Raw genomic sequence first — 18,742 nt, 5'->3', positions numbered from 1 at the left:
GGCCAATGTTGCCATCAGGATTGATTGTGTAGTGTGTCTCGAAGTCTTCAGATCTAACTACTCTTTTAAAATGTGCTCTCATGTACATTAATTCGCTACTCTCTTGGTGCTCTGATGTTACTTTCCTTGGAAGTACAGCAGCTCCCATTGACTTGCATCACATTCAAATCAACTGTCACCTCTCTGTTTACAGCATACCCTGATTTTCTAGTGCTACCATTGCAATACAAAGTTCATGCCAGCTTGTCCATAATCTGTCTTCTCGTTTGGATGATTATGAGAATTCAATAATAAATAAGAAGTGAAAGATGCCAGTATCAACTATCAACCACTTCTTGAAGAATTACATCAGCCATAATCAAAAACTGAGCCAGTTCCATGTACTTCCCTCCTACAAACCTACTCACTTACACAAGTTAAGACATTAAATTGTTAAAATTACTTATTACAAAAAAAAGACTTTAAAATTGCAAACTTTAGGAAAGTCAACCTTTCATCAATATGGCAAATCTAATACCTTTTTTGCTTTATCTTTCCCTGAATGCATCAACTTGTGCCAACAGTTGTGCAAATGCTTTGTTTGGGAACATGTTCTCTGCCTTCATCCTCTCTCGAAACCCATAAACAGGAGATTTAGCATTGATATACGCTCGAATCAGAATCTCAAATGGCTTGAGTTGGCCAGAGTGTCTACAGTGCTTCATTCTATAAAACATTTTCTCAGTATTATGTATATCACCCAAATTTGAGTACTCTTCCATGACAGCCATGTAAGTGTTGAATAGTGGTCTCACCCTGTGCTGCTGAGTTGCCTTATGCAAAATGGAGTCAGCTTTCTTCACATTCCCAGCTCCCAAATAGATTCTCACCAGTGCATCCCAAGCCAAAGGGCCAACCCAGCACCCGCTATCTCCCATCCGCTTCACAAACTCCTCCCCCTTAGTTAAAAGCTTATGGTTCAGATAAACTTTCAAGAGTGCATTGTAAGGCCTTGAAGAGAGTTTCTTCCACCTCTGAAGCATCATTTCAAAGACTGCTTCTGCCTCCTCAACTTTGCCCAATTTGCCCCATGCTTCTATAGCAGCAATGCTCTCATTCAGCGTGAGATCCAATTCACATTCCTTCCAAATTCTAGCCACTTCATCAGAGTTTCCAAGAGAAGCATAGAGAGGAAGCAATGCTCTGCGCACCTCTGTACTTTCCTTTAGCTTTCTTTCTTCAATTTCCTTCAAGACAGTCTTAGCTTTATCTACTAAACCCCCAGATATATAATGTTTAGCCAAGACAGTTAAAACATATATGTCAGGTAGCACTCCTTCAGCCTTCATATTCTCAAACAACAGCTCCATCCCTACAAGGTCATGGGACTCCCCTTTGGCGTCTAGTAAGAGCCTGTAAGTAAAGAGAGATGGCTTGAGATTTTCTTCCTCCATTAACAACAAGATATCGGTTATCCTTCTCTTGTCAAGCCTCTTGTAGAGGATGATCATTTGATTGCAAGCATTAACAGTGACTGGAAATTCTAGCTCCCTCATTTTCTTGAACACTGTCTCTGCTTTCTTCATGTTAGTGACAAGGACACAGCAAGTTAGGAGGGCTAGGTATACTAATTCGCCTCTGAAGTGGTTGGGAGTTTTCTCAATGTACTTCTCTGCCTTTTGGATACCATGTACTTTAGCAATCAAATCAAGGCGAAAAGCATAATCTTGTTCGTAAAGGTCAGGTTGTTTATTAGTCTCCAACCACTCTGAGAACTGCAAAATAAAATAGATTTTGATAAAAAGTTTGAGATGCAATCTAGCATTAATCCTGACTACATAGGTCAGCTACATGAATGTTTTCCACATATCCTGCTTTACTTTCATCGTATTCTTACAATCAATAAGATAATATCATGATTGCAGCAGCTAAAATTAACCAAAATTTTATTTATCAAGGCTTGAGAATCAAGGGAAACATATTTTTCCATCAACTGTTTAACCACTTTTGTGATAGAACTAAGCATATTATATTTTCCTGTGTCCCCCTTTTGGCTAAGCATATGTGAACCAAGGACACTATCAATTTTATATGAAAGAATTTAGTTCATCCATAAGCCGACATTTCCACCTGTCTTGAAATATTTCATCATATTTAACCTTGGGATTATCAATGACCAGATGGCTTGGTTAATCCTTTATTTTTATTTTTATTTTTTGGCTTAGATAAATATAAACAGGGAACAGAAAGAAGGAAAACTACCAACAATCAAGCAGAAGGGCTTGAACTAACTCCAGTGGAAAACCTCTTGCACACAACCCAACTGAACTTTACATTATCAAAAACATAGGCTAATAACATAATCTTGCAAAGATTTGGATCATCCTAATCTTGCAAACACATGACAAAACCTGCATTTATCTCCTACCACCACTGTTTTGAAGCATTTTGACATCATATCATGACAAAGTCTAATAAATCACAAGTGCACAACCACCACAGATCATATGATCTTAATATAGGGAAACAGCCAATCAATTAATCTCAATATATGTTTCACCCAAACAGGCCCACTTACATTGCATAACATCAAGAACCAGTTATTGACATGTGACCTCAACAGGGCACACATCAATCAGCTGCAACTATGCCTTATGGAGTGGAGGTCACTAGTTTAAATCTCCCCTTGCGTCCAAAACTTACCTATATCAAAAGAAAGGGGGGGGGGGGGGTGCGGGCAGCGCTGAGAGAAAAAGAATGGGGGGGAATGATTTGAGAGAAAAAGAACAAGCTATTGACATAGAACGGATTAGGAAACCTGCCCAGGGATGGTTTTATGGTGGTCTGGAGTTTGGGAAATTTGTGGTTCATGGCTAGGGATTATGGGAAAAAGGGGTTTTATGCTAGTTGACTGACCTTCATTGGCCAAGAACTTTGTTGCTCAGTGGCATTTCCTAGTCTTCTTTATTAGGAGAACCAGGGTTCAAATCTCCCCACCCCTATATCAAAAATAAAAAGGTAGGGCATTATTGGCTTATTTAATGGCTAAAAGATTGGGAGAACTTAGGCATATGGGTTTCGAAGTATATAAGAGAAGGGCTATAGTTTGAATGTAAAGAAAGAAGGAGAGAGGTCCAAGGGGCTTTCTTTGGCTATGAAGAGTAACAGTGCACAGAGGAGGAAAAGAAGAAGAAAGGAGAGAGAAAACACACTAGGGGATCTTGCCTCAACATTAAACATTTAGCCATTTCTTAGTATGTTGAGATGATAGAAAGCAAGAGTAGAAATTCCCATTACTATGAATCAGAATTATTGGGGATAAAATTGATATTCCTATTCATTTATTTTATTCTATTTTATATTGCAGTACTAGAAATCTGGAAGAGAACTTTAGAATTAGTAAATATTATCTTATCATATATAGTTTGACTGCATACAATGACAACAACAAGCCTTTGTACCAAAATTTTGGAGTTGGCTATGGATCTTCAGTAGACTAATCAAAGTCAATCACATGCATTCTTAGGAGATGCACCAACATGTATCTATAGTGAATCCGTTTATGAAAAAGTGACTAAATTTTATGATGGCCATAAACCTACCACAACCCTCCCTTTTTCCGAACTTGGGGCTGGTTGTGAACAAAGTATATCACACTAATGCATAAACATGGTTTGAGTATATAAATTATTTAAGTTAGATTATTTAATATCAATGACTATCATCAACTATTATACAATATTAAATAATAGATTCATACAACTAAATTATTTTACTAGATACATTTACGTATACAGTTCATTTATAAATAAATATGAGATATATTATAATATCAAATAATAATTAATATTATAGAATAATAAGTTACTATATGTAAAATATAACTTTTATTTTTAATGTCATTTCTTACTTATATGATTAAATTTTGTTTATATTATATACAATTTATATAAAATATGGTAGTTTTACACACACTCAGTAGACTTGAATCCATAACCTCAAGTTTCACCTAGTTCTTTTAGAGAAGAAAATGCCCTTTGAGCTACAACTCATTGGCATTTATTAATAAAATTCCTATTGTCTGAGGAATACATATTCCTTACCTGAGGCATCAATCAATAACATTATTAGTATTGCAATATATCTAATTTGAAGCTAGTACCTACCAAGTTGATGCTGGATAACCTCTGGATAAACAATGACAAACATGAAAATTATGTCTTCATTTTACCTTGAGAGGTACAAAAATGTCACAGGCAAAGTACAGGCAAACATATGTGTTTCAATCTTTCAGCAAAACCATGAGACAAGAACTTACTAATTTATGAAAAACTGCATAAAAAATTTATTTAGGGAAATATCAAGAAATAGCACCTGCAATGCCTTGCCATACATCTTACACTTCCGAAGTATAACAATGATCCTAGAAATACTGAGTCTGTTCAAATCATTCCCTTCTTCAAACCACTTACCAAGAACACCAGCAACAGAGTGGCTTGCAGCATCCATTATAGCTTTACACAACTCCAAAGAAGCCTTTTTCTTGTGTGAGTCCTCACCAACCACACCTTTCTCAGCATCAGACAAATCATCATGCAAAAACCCTGGTTCTGAAGCTAATTTTTCCCCATATTCTTCATCTGCATTACTATCCTCAATTACATCAACTGCAGCATGTGTTTCAGCTTCTAAAACCCCACCTTCCACATCAAGGTTATCACCACTATTTCTTGCATCTGCCTCTGAATAAAGACTATGGCTTCCCACAAAGATTCCTTCAAGAATAGGTGTGTCATGAAACAACTTCACTGAAAGGAATCTAGTCAATAATAAGTGAGCAGGGTAGCATATGCTAGCTCTGTCTCCTCTAACATTACTTGATGTTTCCAGTTTAGCACAAAAAGCCCTTGAAGCCTCGAGGCAATACCGTTGTTTCCTAATAATAAAAGAAATAAATTCAAATAATTTAGACTGCTAAAGAAGTGAAGTTATTATAAAGCTATCACAAACAGCATAACAGGTCATTGCTATATAAATTCAAGGCTAAAATGCAAATTGCACCCTCTAAGATTGGTTGGAATTCATTTCAAGCCTCTAACTTTACTTTCATTCAATTGAGTTCTCTAATCTTCAAATTTATTCAATTCACGCCTTCCATCCAATTCTGTTAAAACATGATGCTATAATGTGCTTGTCTTACACTCTTACTTAACCCAAAACCAACATTAATAAATAATAGGCAATACCGTTGTTTCCTAATAATAAAAGAAATAAATTCAAATAATTTAGACTGCTAAAGAAGTGAAGTTATTATAAAGCTATCACAAACAGCATAACAGGTCATTGCTATATAAATTCAAGGCTAAAATGCAAATTGCACCCTCTAAGATTGGTTGGAATTCATTTCAAGCCTCTAACTTTACTTTCATTCAATTGAGTTCTCTAATCTTCAAATTTATTCAATTCACGCCTTCCATCCAATTCTGTTAAAACATGATGCTATAATGTGCTTGTCTTACACTCTTACTTAACCCAAAACCAACATTAATAAATAACCAAAGACTAAGAAAATAAGATAAAAAGGATAACAACTGCAACAAAATGAGAAAATTTATAAACTTTTCTAATAGTTGGTCAAAAGATACATGTATTGGGTAGTGAAATCACATTTTAGACATATATTAAAAGAAACAACTTGAACTCACTGATATATAAAATATAAAAAACCAAGTAAAGAAGAGGAAATATTCAATTTGCAGGCAAACCCATTTGTTTATATATCAGACTCAGAGAGAAAGAGTGTTACCTGAGAGTGTGAAAGGCTCTGCGGAGTGGCCACATGATCAGGGTGGGAGATAAATCCAGACACAGACAGGACACACCCACTAGATACTGGTAACTGAACTGAGCCTAAAACCCTGTTCTTTAATTTTCTCTGCAGACTTAAACCCACATTTTTTTTCATTTTCTTTTAAAGGATGAAAAGCTGAGAATTATGTTGATTGGGACCAAATATCATCTGGGTCAAGCTTGATTCCTGAGAATGTGATTCACAGCTTGGGGCCAGAAAGTGTTGGACATGGCCCACCCAGTTTGTTCAGCTATGATAAAAGGTATTGTGTGGCCTGGCATAAGAGGTTTATTTAGGCCCAATTTAAGACCGCTGGGCTGGATTTGCTTAGGTGGCTGAAATCTTGGGCCTTACAAGTAAAGGCCTCCATTCTTCTTGATTAGTTAAACCCATTATACATTCAAATACTGATTCCACAACTAATTGGCAAGTTGTAATTGATTTTTCCTACTATTTTATTGATCGTGCATGTAGAATTATATTGATTACATTTTTTTTTTCTTTCATATATCATCCAAATGTTAGGTACACAACTATTTTTTTTCATTTTTTTTTACAACATAATAAGATGACAAGTTATAATTGAAGTAATATTTGTTTTATATAGATTTATCACTGATACAATTTTCATACACATTGAACGGTTATAAAAAGTTTGGGATATTTATTTACAATCAAATTTTTTAGGCACAAAACTATTTTTTTTTTTAAAAAAAAATTTATAACATAATAAGATGACAAGTTATAATTGAAATAATATTTGTTTTATATGGATTTATCACTGATACAATTTTTATACACATTGGACAGATATAAAAAGTTGGAGCTATTTATTTACAATCAAATTTTTAGTTGATTTTCTAGTTAGAGTAAATTGCTTTTGGAATTAGATGAGCTTCATTTGATAAAGCTTATTGATGGAAATAGCTCTTCTAGGCTAAACCTCAATTTGGTAGGTAAGATACATGAATTTTGGCTTGAAATTCACACCCACCATCTCACAATTTGCAATCATGGGCTCCAATCCTTAGATTTGTGACCCCCATAAATGTCATATAGCTCCCATAGCACCATGATCAAGGATAATAGGAGAGAATCAAGGAGGGAGTGGTTCAGAACAACTCCTATATAAATCTCAAGTCATACACTCTCCAAGAATAGATAATACACTTTACAATTTTCTATTTTCTTCCGTGAGTTTTGACTTGAGTATTGGGGGAGATTAGACAAAGTTCCAAAGACTACACTGGTGCTTCTGACAGAGTGTTTACATCTTGCTAGTCTTTCAAAGCTCTTTGTTTGGACAAGTGGCTTACTAAGATTTCCAACATCACCACCTATCAACGGTATATAAGAAACTTGAGATTGATATTCTCCACGCTCACCTAAATTTCAAGTCACCTATGCTTACTGTTAAATTACCAATTATTTTCAAAAGTTTAAACTATAAAGATATGGTAAATTTAATCATTTAACAACATATTTCTAAAATTTTAATCATTTAACCATATACTTCTAACACTCCCTCTCACGTGTAGGCCAAAATTACCTTTTTTTCATAAGTGAGGCTAACACGTGAAAATTTAAATGGAAGATAAAGTGAAAGAGACAATGATTGAACTCAGAATCTCATGCTCTAATGTCATATTAAATTACCGATTCTTTCAAAAGTTTAAGCTATTAGGATATGATAAATTTAATCATTTAACCACATATTTCTAATACTTAGTCATCAATGTTTCAAAAAAAAAAATTAAGAAAAGGAAATTCTCTTGTGGCTGTAATCTTTTGATATATATTTTGCGTGCAATTACTAATTTGGTATCAATAGTATTAACAATAGTTTTGAGACTCTATTTCAAGGTTAAGATTTTATTTGTTAGATTTGACTGTGTATATAATTTTGCATCATTTAAATTTTTAAATGATATGACACTAGATATACCTTTAGTTTTCTAATGTATTCGAGTTAGTGATGCCAAAAAAATATTTGAGTTGCCAAAAACTTATATCTCAATTAGCACTTCTTAACATCTTCAAACAAAATATCCAAAGTTCAAAACTCTAGTCTCCAACCATCCAATTATGTAAAAAAATTTAACTGTTAAATCCTATATCGGTTCTAGATATTATCGTTTATCACTACTTTTTGCCTAATTAAAGTGGTATACGTCTAATTAAAGCAAGGCCAACTTTGAGTGTTACTTCGTAGTTATCGCAAATAAATAACTTCTAATTAAGTTCAATTTTCAAGGATTCAAAGTTTTGACATTGTTTTATATACTATTCGTGCTTGTAGACACGTTCGTCTCTATCTTTTTGTAATCAATTTCTTATAACTGAGACTGTACGTGTGGTATAATTTTATAAGTTAGTTTCTCATAAAGTTAGATTTGAAGTCAAATCATCTACATTAATTTCTGCTAATTTTTGGTTATTTAACAAGAAGTAGGCCAAAACAGATTCACATCAGCCTCAGGGATTAGACCAAATTAGTTTTAAAAAACTCACTTTTTTTTTGTTAGTTTAACTAATCTACTATTTACAGACAATTACATTAGCATCAATACTCTATTACTATTCTATTTTAATATTATTTTCTTTCTCCTCAATTATATATTTTTAACCCATCTTTTCCAAGGAGTGAATAAAATAAGATTTTTATTTGGTTGTATTAAGTGAACAGTGCTCCATAGATGTATTGAGGTCACTATTTGTTGTTAAGTTTGGGGGGACAAAATGATGAGGTTGATGCGTGAAAGTTTTGGGTGAGTTTAGGTTTTTTTATTTTTTTATTTTTTATTTTATTATATATATATATATATATAAATAAAAAATAAAAATAAAAATAAAAAACTAAATGTTGTACATTTTAGTTAAATTGATGAGAATGCTCTTAATTATATTTTGAATTCATAGCATTAGCTATACAACTATACAATATTAATTTTGAATCATCAACAAAAAAAATTGCACCTTTTTTTTTTCTTCAGAATAACTAAGGTGACATGTCATAACTAATATATAATACAAAATGATGTTAAACTGTTAATAACGAGCTTATGTGAAAGGAATGTTGAATCAACCATAATTTCTTAAGTAACAAGTTATGAAAAAAAATTGTAACTAACATTTCTAAAATTTTTGCTAAGAGTATTATTGCTCAACTAGTGAACACTTTTTAGTATTTCCAACGAAAACATTTAACAACTACATCCATAGATGTATTGAGGTTACTATTTGTTGTTAAGTTTTGGGGTACAAAATGATGAGGCTGACGTGTGGAAGTTTCGGGTGAGTTTAGCTTCTTCTTCTTTCTTTTTTAACTAAATGTTGTACATTTTAGTTAAACTAATGAGAATGCTCTTACTTATTTTTTGAATTCATAGCATTAGCTATACAAATATACAATATTAATTTTGAATCATCAACAAAAAAATTGCACCTTTTTTTATTTTTTTCCAGAATAGCTAAGGTGACATGTCATAACTAATATATAATACAAATGATGTTAACCTGTTAATAATGAGCTTATGTGAAAGGAATGTTGAATCAACCATAATTTCTTAAGTAACAAGTTATGAAAAAAATTGTAACTAACATTTCTAGAATTTTTGCTTAGAGTAGTGTAGCTCAACTAGTTGACATTTTTTAATATTTTTAATGGAGACATTTATGGTCAAAATTTCTCAACTAGTTGAGACAAAATGATGTATTGAGGTCACTATTTGTTGTTAAGTTTTGGGAGACAAAATGATGAGGTTGATGTGAGGAAGTTTTGGGTGAGTTTAGCTTCTTCTTTTTTAACTAAATGTTGTATGTTTTAGTTAAACTGATGGGAATGCTTTTAGTTATATTTTGAATTCATAGCATTAACTATACAAATATACAATATTAATTTTGAATCATCAAAAAAAAAATTGCACCCCCTTTTTTTTTTTTTTTGAAAAGCTAAGGTAACATGTCATAACTAATATATAATACAATGATGTTAAATTGTTAATAATGAGCTTATGTGAAAGGAATGTTGAATCAACCATAGTTTCTTAAGTAACAAGTTATGAAAAAAAAATTGTAACTAACATTTTTAGAATTTTTGCTAAGAGCATTGTAATCCAACTAGTTGACACTTCTTAGTATCTCCAACGGAGGCATTTATGGTTGAAATTTCTCAACTACAACTATCAAATTAGGATTTAATTTTGATTGAAAAGAATGATTAAGAGCGCACATTTTCTTACCCCAAAATTAATCCCCTATCATCCCATTGTTCATCCTCCTAGTCCTAGACCATAAGTAAAACTGTATATGGTTATCAGCAATAGATGATGCATACAACCATATTTTGGAGCAAGAACTAAAAGGCAAATACCACTAGAAAGACAAACAATTGCAATTATTATATACTCTACATTTTTTTCTTTACATTCGTTATAATAGTTGGACAACACAGATTTTGATCAATTCCATTTACTTTGAAATGAAAGAATATCTATTTTATGGTAAAGATTTTTTTTTTTTTTCATGAATTTAACGGTATATATAATGTCATAGTACTTAAGATTCCATAGCACCAAATAAAGAACAATTTTGTCAACAAAAAAAATAAATAAATAAATAAAGAACAATAACTTATTTTAAATAGCAGAACATTATTTACAAATTTAGATTTGTTAAAAAGTTAATCTTCACTATGAAATTGCTTGTCTCTTATCAAGAAATACAAATGTAAATAAACCTAATATAGACAATATGGATTACATGCACAAACTTGTTCTTGTTCATTTCCAGAATTCCAAAGAGACAACATTTCAATCTCTTCATGACAATTTCAATCCATTAATGCATAGTCACCAAAAGTTCCCTTAACCCTTTTTCCTTTCTTCCAATTAGAGGGGCAACAACATCTTCTTGGCTCCAATGCTCTCATCAACAACATCTCTTCTTGCATGCATCCATGGTCACATGGTCATAGATCTCCCAAACCCATTTGCATTTGCATGAGAAAAAGTCACTTTTTTCCATGCTAAACACATTCACCTTAACCATGCACCTACCAACTCCATATCATACAACAATAACAACGACTACGCCTTAGTCCCAAAAGTTATTGAGCCGATTATAAATTCTCAACAGACTAGTCAAAGGCTTCATATCATATCCTAACAAAAAAAATACTCAATTCAGGGCCATTGTTGCCATCAGGATTCAGCATATAGTATGTCTCAGAGTCTTTTGATCCAACAACACGTTCAAAATGCGCTCTCATGTACATCAAATCACCACTCTCTTGTTGATCTGATGTTACTTCACTTGGAAGAACCCCAGCTCCCATTGACACCGCATGCAGCATTTGCATCACATTCAAATCATCATCTGTTGCCTCTCTCTTCAGAGCATACCCTGATTTTCTCCCATTGCAATACAAGCTCCATATGGGCTCGTCGATAATCTTGGTCTTCTCATTTGGGTGCTTCTCACATTCAAGTGCAACCCTTACAAGCCCCATCCCCATGTCCTGTAAAAGCTTCCCCGTGGGAATTGCAAGCTCAAGAAGAAGAATAGGCAAACACCTAGAGTTTTCTTGGATGGCAAGGTTCACCCTAGCCTTGCGAAACCCAAAAAGGGTCCCTGTCATGCGTGTCCCTCCATGAATGTGCCCGTCATTGGACCGGCCACCGTGTAGGGAGACGGGTATTTTGCACGACGGGATGTTTATTATTGGAAATGACCGAAAAACTGATCGAAAGCGCCTGAAAAGCCGGTTAGATTTTGAAAGGTGGTTCTTTTTATTATGTGATGGTTGGAGGGAGATAGGCGGCCGGGTATACATAGGGGGCGGCTTACCCTCCACGGCTGGTGGTGGTGGTGGTGGTGGTGGTAGTGACGGCGCTTGTGGCTTTGACACCGCCATATATGCCTAATGTGTTTGATTAATTGCCAGAGCTTTGGTGATTGTAGCAAAAGGATGGATAAATGGTCTAAAATGAGAGGTGTTTGTTGTTGGTGTAGTTGTAGGGGTATGGTGTATATGAAGAGGAAGTAGTTGTGGTATGCACGTTGGTTATAGTCATGGTAGTTTTTATGTTTATTAAAGTGGGAAATTTTTGTGACAAACATATAAATTTTTGGTTTAGTACTGACTTATGGTTAGGCTGTACTCTAGCTATAGTTAGCTAAAGATAGGTAAGTTAAAAAGATGTGGTTGCAAATTAGTTTATCTTCTAAATTTTAAATGTCTTTTTTAGCTACTTCGAGAGTATAGTCTTGTATATATAGAAAGCCATTTTAATATGTACAGCTTGAGAATTCTGTTGCTTCTCATGGTTGAGTTGTCACCCAAAATTTTGAATGCTTTAAAAGTAAGTTCAAATATACTGTCCTGCTTTTGCTTTTCTTATAGATTTTTGTAGGTTTTTTTTGGCTACTTGAGAGGCTTTTCTTATAGCCTTGTTCATACAGAGGTCCATTTTAATATGTACAGCTTCAGAAACACAAGTTGTATCTCATAATTGAGTTGTTACCCAAAATTCTGGATGCTTAAAAAGCAAAAGTTGAAGTATATTATCCTGCTTTTTTTTTTTTTTTTAGTATTTTTATTTTAAAAGTAATTTGATAGTTATAATAGAAACGAATAATTTGGACCACGTCTTCATTTAATTGTCATGAGTTAAGTTATAAGACTCTTGTTTCTCAAAAAAAAAAAAAAAAAAAAAGTTATAAGACTCTTAAATTTTTCAGGGCAGTAAATGTACTTAATTTGCAATATTAATTATGGACTTGACAATTTAGGTTGATTTGAATGATTCTAGCCGCCCTTGAGTTGACATTTTTGAGTCTGATGCTTGAGCAGAATCTAATTTTTTTTTTTATAGCTAATTAGGTCAATGTTACCAAATTAAGTAGGTCGAAACATTGTGCATGTTGTGAGCTATGTCTGCCTTTGTGCCGCCGGCAGAGGGTTTTGTTTGTGGAGAGGCACTACAACCTGTCCCCAAACAAAAGTCAAGCTTCACCTACAGGTGGGGGGTCTCATGGTCCTAAGCTCCTAGCAATAGCATAGAAGAATTTTTCATTTCCAATTATTATTTTTTATTTATATTTATCTAAGATAGAATAAAATCCATGGCCCATGGAATGGGATATTCTCATAGATATTAGTTCAAGTTACAAGCAGATAAAAGGTACTAGAATAGATTCTTGAGTAGTTTATATAAAAAATAAAAAATAAAAAATAAAAAAATAAAAAAGCTAATATAAGATTCTGTTCAAACCAAAACATTAATTAATTTCTTTTCTGTGTTGGGTGTGTTCAATCACAAATTTCTTGTTTTTGACAAAACAAATTTTATCAATTGAGTTAACTTAATCCACCATTCTATATTAATTATTACAAACAAAATGCTTAACAAGTGAATACACATGTTACACTTAGTAGCACCATAAATATCCACAGTTCTAACATTAGTAATAAAAATTTTACTTACCTCTTAATGCAGCTAGAGATAACATATATAGGTGTGACTTATGACGGTTGTTATCTATCTTAATATATGGACTATGTTGTGTTACATAATAATTACTCGTTTGCATTATATTCATTCCAAGTTTATAATTGAATCGTTGCAACAGTGCATAGTCAGAATAGAAGTCACATTAAAAAGTGGGATTTCATTCCCTTCTGAGCACTTTGACATAGTATGAAGTTATGAACCTACTGATGACTCTTCACAAGCAGAACTTACTAATGCTATAATTGCTATTATTGATAAACTTTGCAGTTATAGGTGTTAAAATAGAGATCATTAAAACAATATCAGTATAATCAATCTTCATCCTCCACACACAAAGTTATGGGAAACACTTCAACAATGTGCCAGCGACAATCACAGATCAAATTACTAGCAGCCTTGCAGATAAAAATGCTCATTTGCATAAACCAGGCTTCGAAAATTTCCTATGCCCAGTGAAGCTAATGAAGCCTCAAGCTGCTTTGCCATGTGATGTCAAATTGAAGGTCGGTAGAGCAAGGTTCAGATCAATTTTATAGCTATTCAAAACCAGGTTTTAACTAGCTCTTCCTTTCTTTCCAGAAATTTTTTTGATAATTCGTCCAATATGGCACAAACAAGAATATTAATAACTCTTCATATACACATACCAAATATTATCAACTTATCATACACATACCATACTTACTAATGCTTACCCTCAATCCAAAAAAGAAGAAAAAGAAAGCAGAAGCAAATAATCCTTTGTCCGAGTTATTCAAATTACTATTCATTTGAACTCTAATCAAAACTGAACTGATTTGACTACTACTTCTATTTTATACGTAAATTTGGAAATTGTCAGAAGAGGGCTATCCTGCATGCTAACTACCAGCATATATAATAACTAAACGGGGTATATATACGTGCATATAGTAACGCTCAACTCAGGCGATTGTTTCATGGTCTCTTGGAAGATAAAGCTTTCATGGATCCTCCCTTCATGACAATCTTCAGATGGCCTTTCATCCATCATATCACAGAACCAAAGTCCAGTACAAAAGACTTCCTCTTCTCTGCAGGATTTCTGTAGTTCTCATTTACTTTTTCCGCATTCTTTTTATGATTTGTTTCCCGTGGATCTATTTGAAAAAGGGTCGGGACTTCTGCATCACCTGCTAAAATTTGTTGGTCTGGAAAAAGATGGATTTTGGGTTGATTCGAGCTGTAGTTTTGTGGCCCAGTTACTCTCATGACTTCTTGCTTGGAGTTTACTGGTGGTTGGGTGTCTCCAGATACTCCTTCGTTCGAGCTAACTGATGCTGCGCTGGAAAATTCTCTTACTTCTCTTACACTAGTGTCTGTTTTATTGAACATGAGATTTGCAATGGCTCGATCAATGGTATTGGTCTCTGACTCCACTGCTTTCTTACTTTCAGACCTGAATATGAAGGAGATGTTTTTTATCAAGAGAGCTACAGAAATGCATCCAAGAGAAAGACACAGAAAAAAATCATATAATTGGATGAAGAACACTTGGTTACCCAAAACGGGACCTAACAACCACACTTGCTGATATATCTGCAATATTGCATAGATACACTAACAGAAGATTCCTAATAACATGGTTGATTGTAAATGCCACTCAGAAATTTAAACCGAAATGAGAGTTGGATTCTTTCAATTGTTACTTGTATTGGTAGAATTGGATTCTTTCAATTGTTCAGAAATCAAAGGAAAATCATGAAATGAGATTAGTCCTACTGACACTATCAATGCCTGTGGCTTGTAATTTGACTGTTGGAACATCAACACCACCAAGTAGCTTAAATGGAAATCCTAAAACAATTTCAACATAATGATAGAGAAATACACCAAAAATACAGAGAAATTATTGCGCACCTCATTGTTACATCCTGAGTTGTCAATGGAGGGGACTTTTCCATCACAAGGTATCCATCGTCGCTAAGTGTTTCCATGTGGTTTTTTGAGTTCTTTGCAAGGCGGTACAAGGCATCCCGAAAGCAAATCCGGGTCTTCTCCGGCAACTAAATTACATTGAAAGAGAGAAATTCTAATAAGAAAATAAACATTTCCCGAAGCGATGCAGTTTAAAAGCTTTTGAGCTCTTAGTTACTTCACCTGTTCCATCACCAGTTCAAGCTCATGCAATACAGATTCTTCAAGTGATGCATCCTGACCCAAAGTCCCATCCATTTCATTTTGCTCAGAAGAGACCATGTCCTTTCCATATGATTCCTTAGAAAGAAAATTAACTTGATTAGCTAATCTTGTGTGTCTGAAAACAAGTACTAAAAAAATAAATATTGCAGTAAAAGTAGAAGAGATAATGGTGGATAGAACAAATTTTCTCTCTCTCACACAGACGCGCGCGCGCACGCACACACACACACACTCTTTCTGCAGTTCTATAGTGCCATGCACTCTATAAAAGAAACCTAATACATCACCCTGCTTACATGAAACCCAGCAGAAGGACTCAAATTTGTGTCAAATATTTTCCACTAAAATAATGGGAACACTGTAACATAATGCCCAGCTACGATTTTAACATTTGTGGCAGCATGAGTCCTTGAACCAGTATATGATATAACAAAATCAAGAGATGTTTGAATGTATATGTTCATTTTCACTCGACCAACACCTTTAAAATCAAGATCTTGAAAGTACGCAGTAATAAAAATTTGTAGCCAAAAAAAATCATAAGAAATAAGAATAAGCCTCTCAATTCAACCATGAACCAAGTAATAGCAAGACTCTTTTAACCATAAAAATTTAGGGTCGTTGATGTTTGAAGCAAAAATGAGTTTACATAATATAAGGGTTGAAACCATTGCAATCTTGAAAATAGTATTTTCCAGTTAATGGGTAAAAAAGTGAACTTTCATCTATCCAAACATCAGCATACCTCAGAAATACCAGCAGTCCATGCCAAGAACCAGACCGCTTGATAGTACCAACCATTCAAAAAATACATTCTATATTAATCAGGCTGGTCCAGATTATGTAACACTAATGGTAACTAAAAACGTAGCACTTCACAAGTAAAAAGCATATAGAACAATCTAACCTTTACTCTTGGGCAATCTAGTTGTTCTGTGTTGCATGGAATAAACTGCACATCGGTAACATCTCCATTATCCCACCCCATTGGTGGAGAAAAGGCATGTCTTTTGAGATACTTTGAGCTTCCGATGGTATTTTCTACATCACTTGAGATACTTTGTGAATCTAGATTGTCAATGGCCATCATGCCATAGTCAGATTCAGGAGAAAAGTAAAATGATTCATCTAGATTTTCTGTCTCTGGCAGATCTTCAAGCAAGGAACTCCTGCATTAAGGGAAAACCAAAGAATGTGATGTCTAAAAACAAAGAGAACATCATTTAAATACAACAAACATGCAGGGCTTTGGACATCCCATGGATATTGAATGGCTCTATTGTATTTCAAATGGCACGTAGTATATAAACATATCTATTAAAATAGAACCATCAAAGAGTATGTGATCCCTCACCACAACTGATGCTAAATCAGTTAAGAAGCTAATGTTTTTCAAATTTGAAGTCATATTTTGATGGTGTAATGGTTTGAAATGGCCCCAATCGTGAGGATGTCTATGAGGTACACAAAATAAAGCACAATGGAGCGATTCAAATGCCAGTGATTATTATGTCAAGTTAAAGTTGTTGAGAAGCTTAATCACTTCCTACATGCAGTAATTCAAGTATCTTAATCCCAGAGGTTACGCTTGTACAAGAAAATGTCATTCATCTGTTCGAATCCCGCTAAGTCATTGAGCTGGCAGTCCGGCTGGTCACGCGAATTTGTTCTCCAATTAAAACACTCCTCTGACAATCCTTCACACATGCTTGAACCACAGGACTGATCTTTTTCACCATTGAAGTTAAGTTCTTGTTGGGTAGAATTTTCATCCATGTCAAAGCATTTGTAAGGTGACCTGAAACTTTCAGATGCACTAATCCCCCATTTTGACCAGCTGTCTGGTGATGGAAGCCTATCTGGTAATTCTTGATCTTTGGGAACAACAAGATCATCAAATCCACTCCCAAGATACCACTCCATGAGATATGATCTGAAATTAAAAGGAACAGAAAATTGGAAAAAGGAGCATAAGATTAAATAGACAAAGCAATCGGCAATGTTATCATATTCTCAATCAATGACAGATGAAATTATCATTACAGAAAAGAGTGACCTTTTTCTATTCCTGAAATAAGAAACGGAATATACAAGATTTAATACCTCATAACAATTACAAGTCCTTAGTTTAGTGGCCATCAAACAGATCCATAAGAGAGAATTTTTATCAGAAACTCTCATCTTTTTCTTTCTTTTTCTCTCTTTTTTGTCAATTAGTAAACTATGTAAAATCACTAAGACTTAGTTCAACTACTAGCAGGGAAAAATCTAGAAAATGAGTCTAAATTTACATAGGTTAAACCAATTTCCAGATTTAGATAGAACAAGAACAGATATATGAACTATATATCAGCAGGAAATCATATTTCTCCCACTGATTTCCTAGATCTTCAACAAAACAAGAAGAAAAAAATACTAGATTTTAATTTATGCTTTCAGTTTGTTTATTTTCAAGAGACTCAGCAGAGTAAAGTTTCAAAAATAATCCATTACCAGATGATAAGCCTAAATCTAAATTTGGAAGCTTAATTTCTTTTTCTTTCTTTTTTCTTTCCCTACTTTTTCTCACAAACCAAACAAAAACGAAAATCATATCACAAAAAAGCACTTTAAGCAGCAGAAATTTTTTACAAAAATCCACAGCCATATAAAAACCACAGCTTCTCAAAAGGACCCAAAACTCTGCTAAAAAAGCAATAATATCATGGTACAAGACTCATAAAACCACATTTAAACTACACAAAAAAAATAGGAGTTGAAGAAAAGCACACACCTTATGAGATTAGTTGAGAAAACAAGGAAGACCCAGTTCTTGATTCAGCTAAAGAAATAGACCCAGATGAAGAAAACTTAGATGGGTTTTTTTTTTTTTTTGTTCTTGGGGTTGAGAGCTTAACACAGTGTCAGCTAAGGAAGCAGAGCAAACAAAAAATACACAGAGGTGGCGGCTTTGTGGTTCTGGGTGGACAAAGAAGTGTTTTTTTATTGTTCTAATAGGGTCAAAGAAAGTGGTTTGTGGCTGATAAGTGAGGCTGAGAATTCGTGGCTGAGAGGTCTCCATCTAAAACTGCAACCCCAGAGGTCCACGTGGCAACATCTGGTCCCACTGCACAGATTTTGATTCGGTCATGTGGTGCTGTGAGCCTGTGACAAAGTGGGTTGCAATAAAAATGACTCGGATTGCCCTAAAATGCCCTTTGCTTTGTATTCCATTGGAACCCCTAGTTGCACCTAAAGT

General features: G+C 34.0%; 3 protein-coding genes across 5 annotated transcripts; all 3 read right to left on the bottom strand.

Moving 5' to 3' along the window:
- Positions 1 to 243: 243 nt before the first annotated feature.
- On the bottom strand, positions 244 to 5,965 carry LOC112017185 (pentatricopeptide repeat-containing protein At1g80270, mitochondrial-like). Of its 3 annotated transcripts, none has more exons than XM_065770612.1 (4): positions 5,786 to 5,965; positions 4,354 to 4,915; positions 518 to 1,754; positions 244 to 406 (listed from the first exon to the last, which is right to left on the bottom strand). In XM_065770612.1, the coding sequence occupies exons 1-3, from the start codon at positions 5,818 to 5,820 to the stop codon at positions 528 to 530; spliced, it is 1,824 nt and encodes a 607-aa protein (XP_065626684.1). In that variant the 5' UTR covers positions 5,821 to 5,965; the 3' UTR covers positions 244 to 406; positions 518 to 527. The 3 variants fall into 3 exon arrangements, with proteins under 3 accessions (XP_065626684.1, XP_065626685.1, XP_065626683.1); XM_065770613.1 differs by having other exon boundaries at positions 244 to 399; XM_065770611.1 differs by having other exon boundaries at positions 244 to 1,754.
- A 4,493-nt stretch (positions 5,966 to 10,458) lies between these two features.
- Positions 10,459 to 12,033, bottom strand: LOC112017199 (protein MIZU-KUSSEI 1). Its single transcript, XM_024049670.2, has one exon. It carries the CDS (start codon positions 11,742 to 11,744, stop codon positions 10,986 to 10,988), a length of 759 nt encoding a protein of 252 aa, XP_023905438.1. The 5' UTR covers positions 11,745 to 12,033; the 3' UTR covers positions 10,459 to 10,985.
- A 1,929-nt stretch (positions 12,034 to 13,962) lies between these two features.
- On the bottom strand, positions 13,963 to 18,495 carry LOC112017193 (protein LNK3). The gene is made up of 6 exons (XM_024049665.2): positions 18,278 to 18,495; positions 17,099 to 17,437; positions 16,412 to 16,673; positions 15,463 to 15,579; positions 15,223 to 15,368; positions 13,963 to 14,761 (listed from the first exon to the last, which is right to left on the bottom strand). The coding sequence occupies exons 2-6, from the start codon at positions 17,425 to 17,427 to the stop codon at positions 14,353 to 14,355; spliced, it is 1,263 nt and encodes a 420-aa protein (XP_023905433.2). The 5' UTR covers positions 17,428 to 17,437; positions 18,278 to 18,495; the 3' UTR covers positions 13,963 to 14,352.
- Positions 18,496 to 18,742: the final 247 nt, after the last annotated feature.

This window comes from Quercus suber, unplaced genomic scaffold, assembly GCF_002906115.3.
Source record: "Quercus suber isolate HL8 unplaced genomic scaffold, Cork oak 2.0 scaffold_33, whole genome shotgun sequence".
Classification (NCBI taxonomy): Eukaryota; Viridiplantae; Streptophyta; class Magnoliopsida; order Fagales; family Fagaceae; genus Quercus; species Quercus suber.
This window is presented reverse-complemented; position numbering and strand designations above follow the sequence as displayed.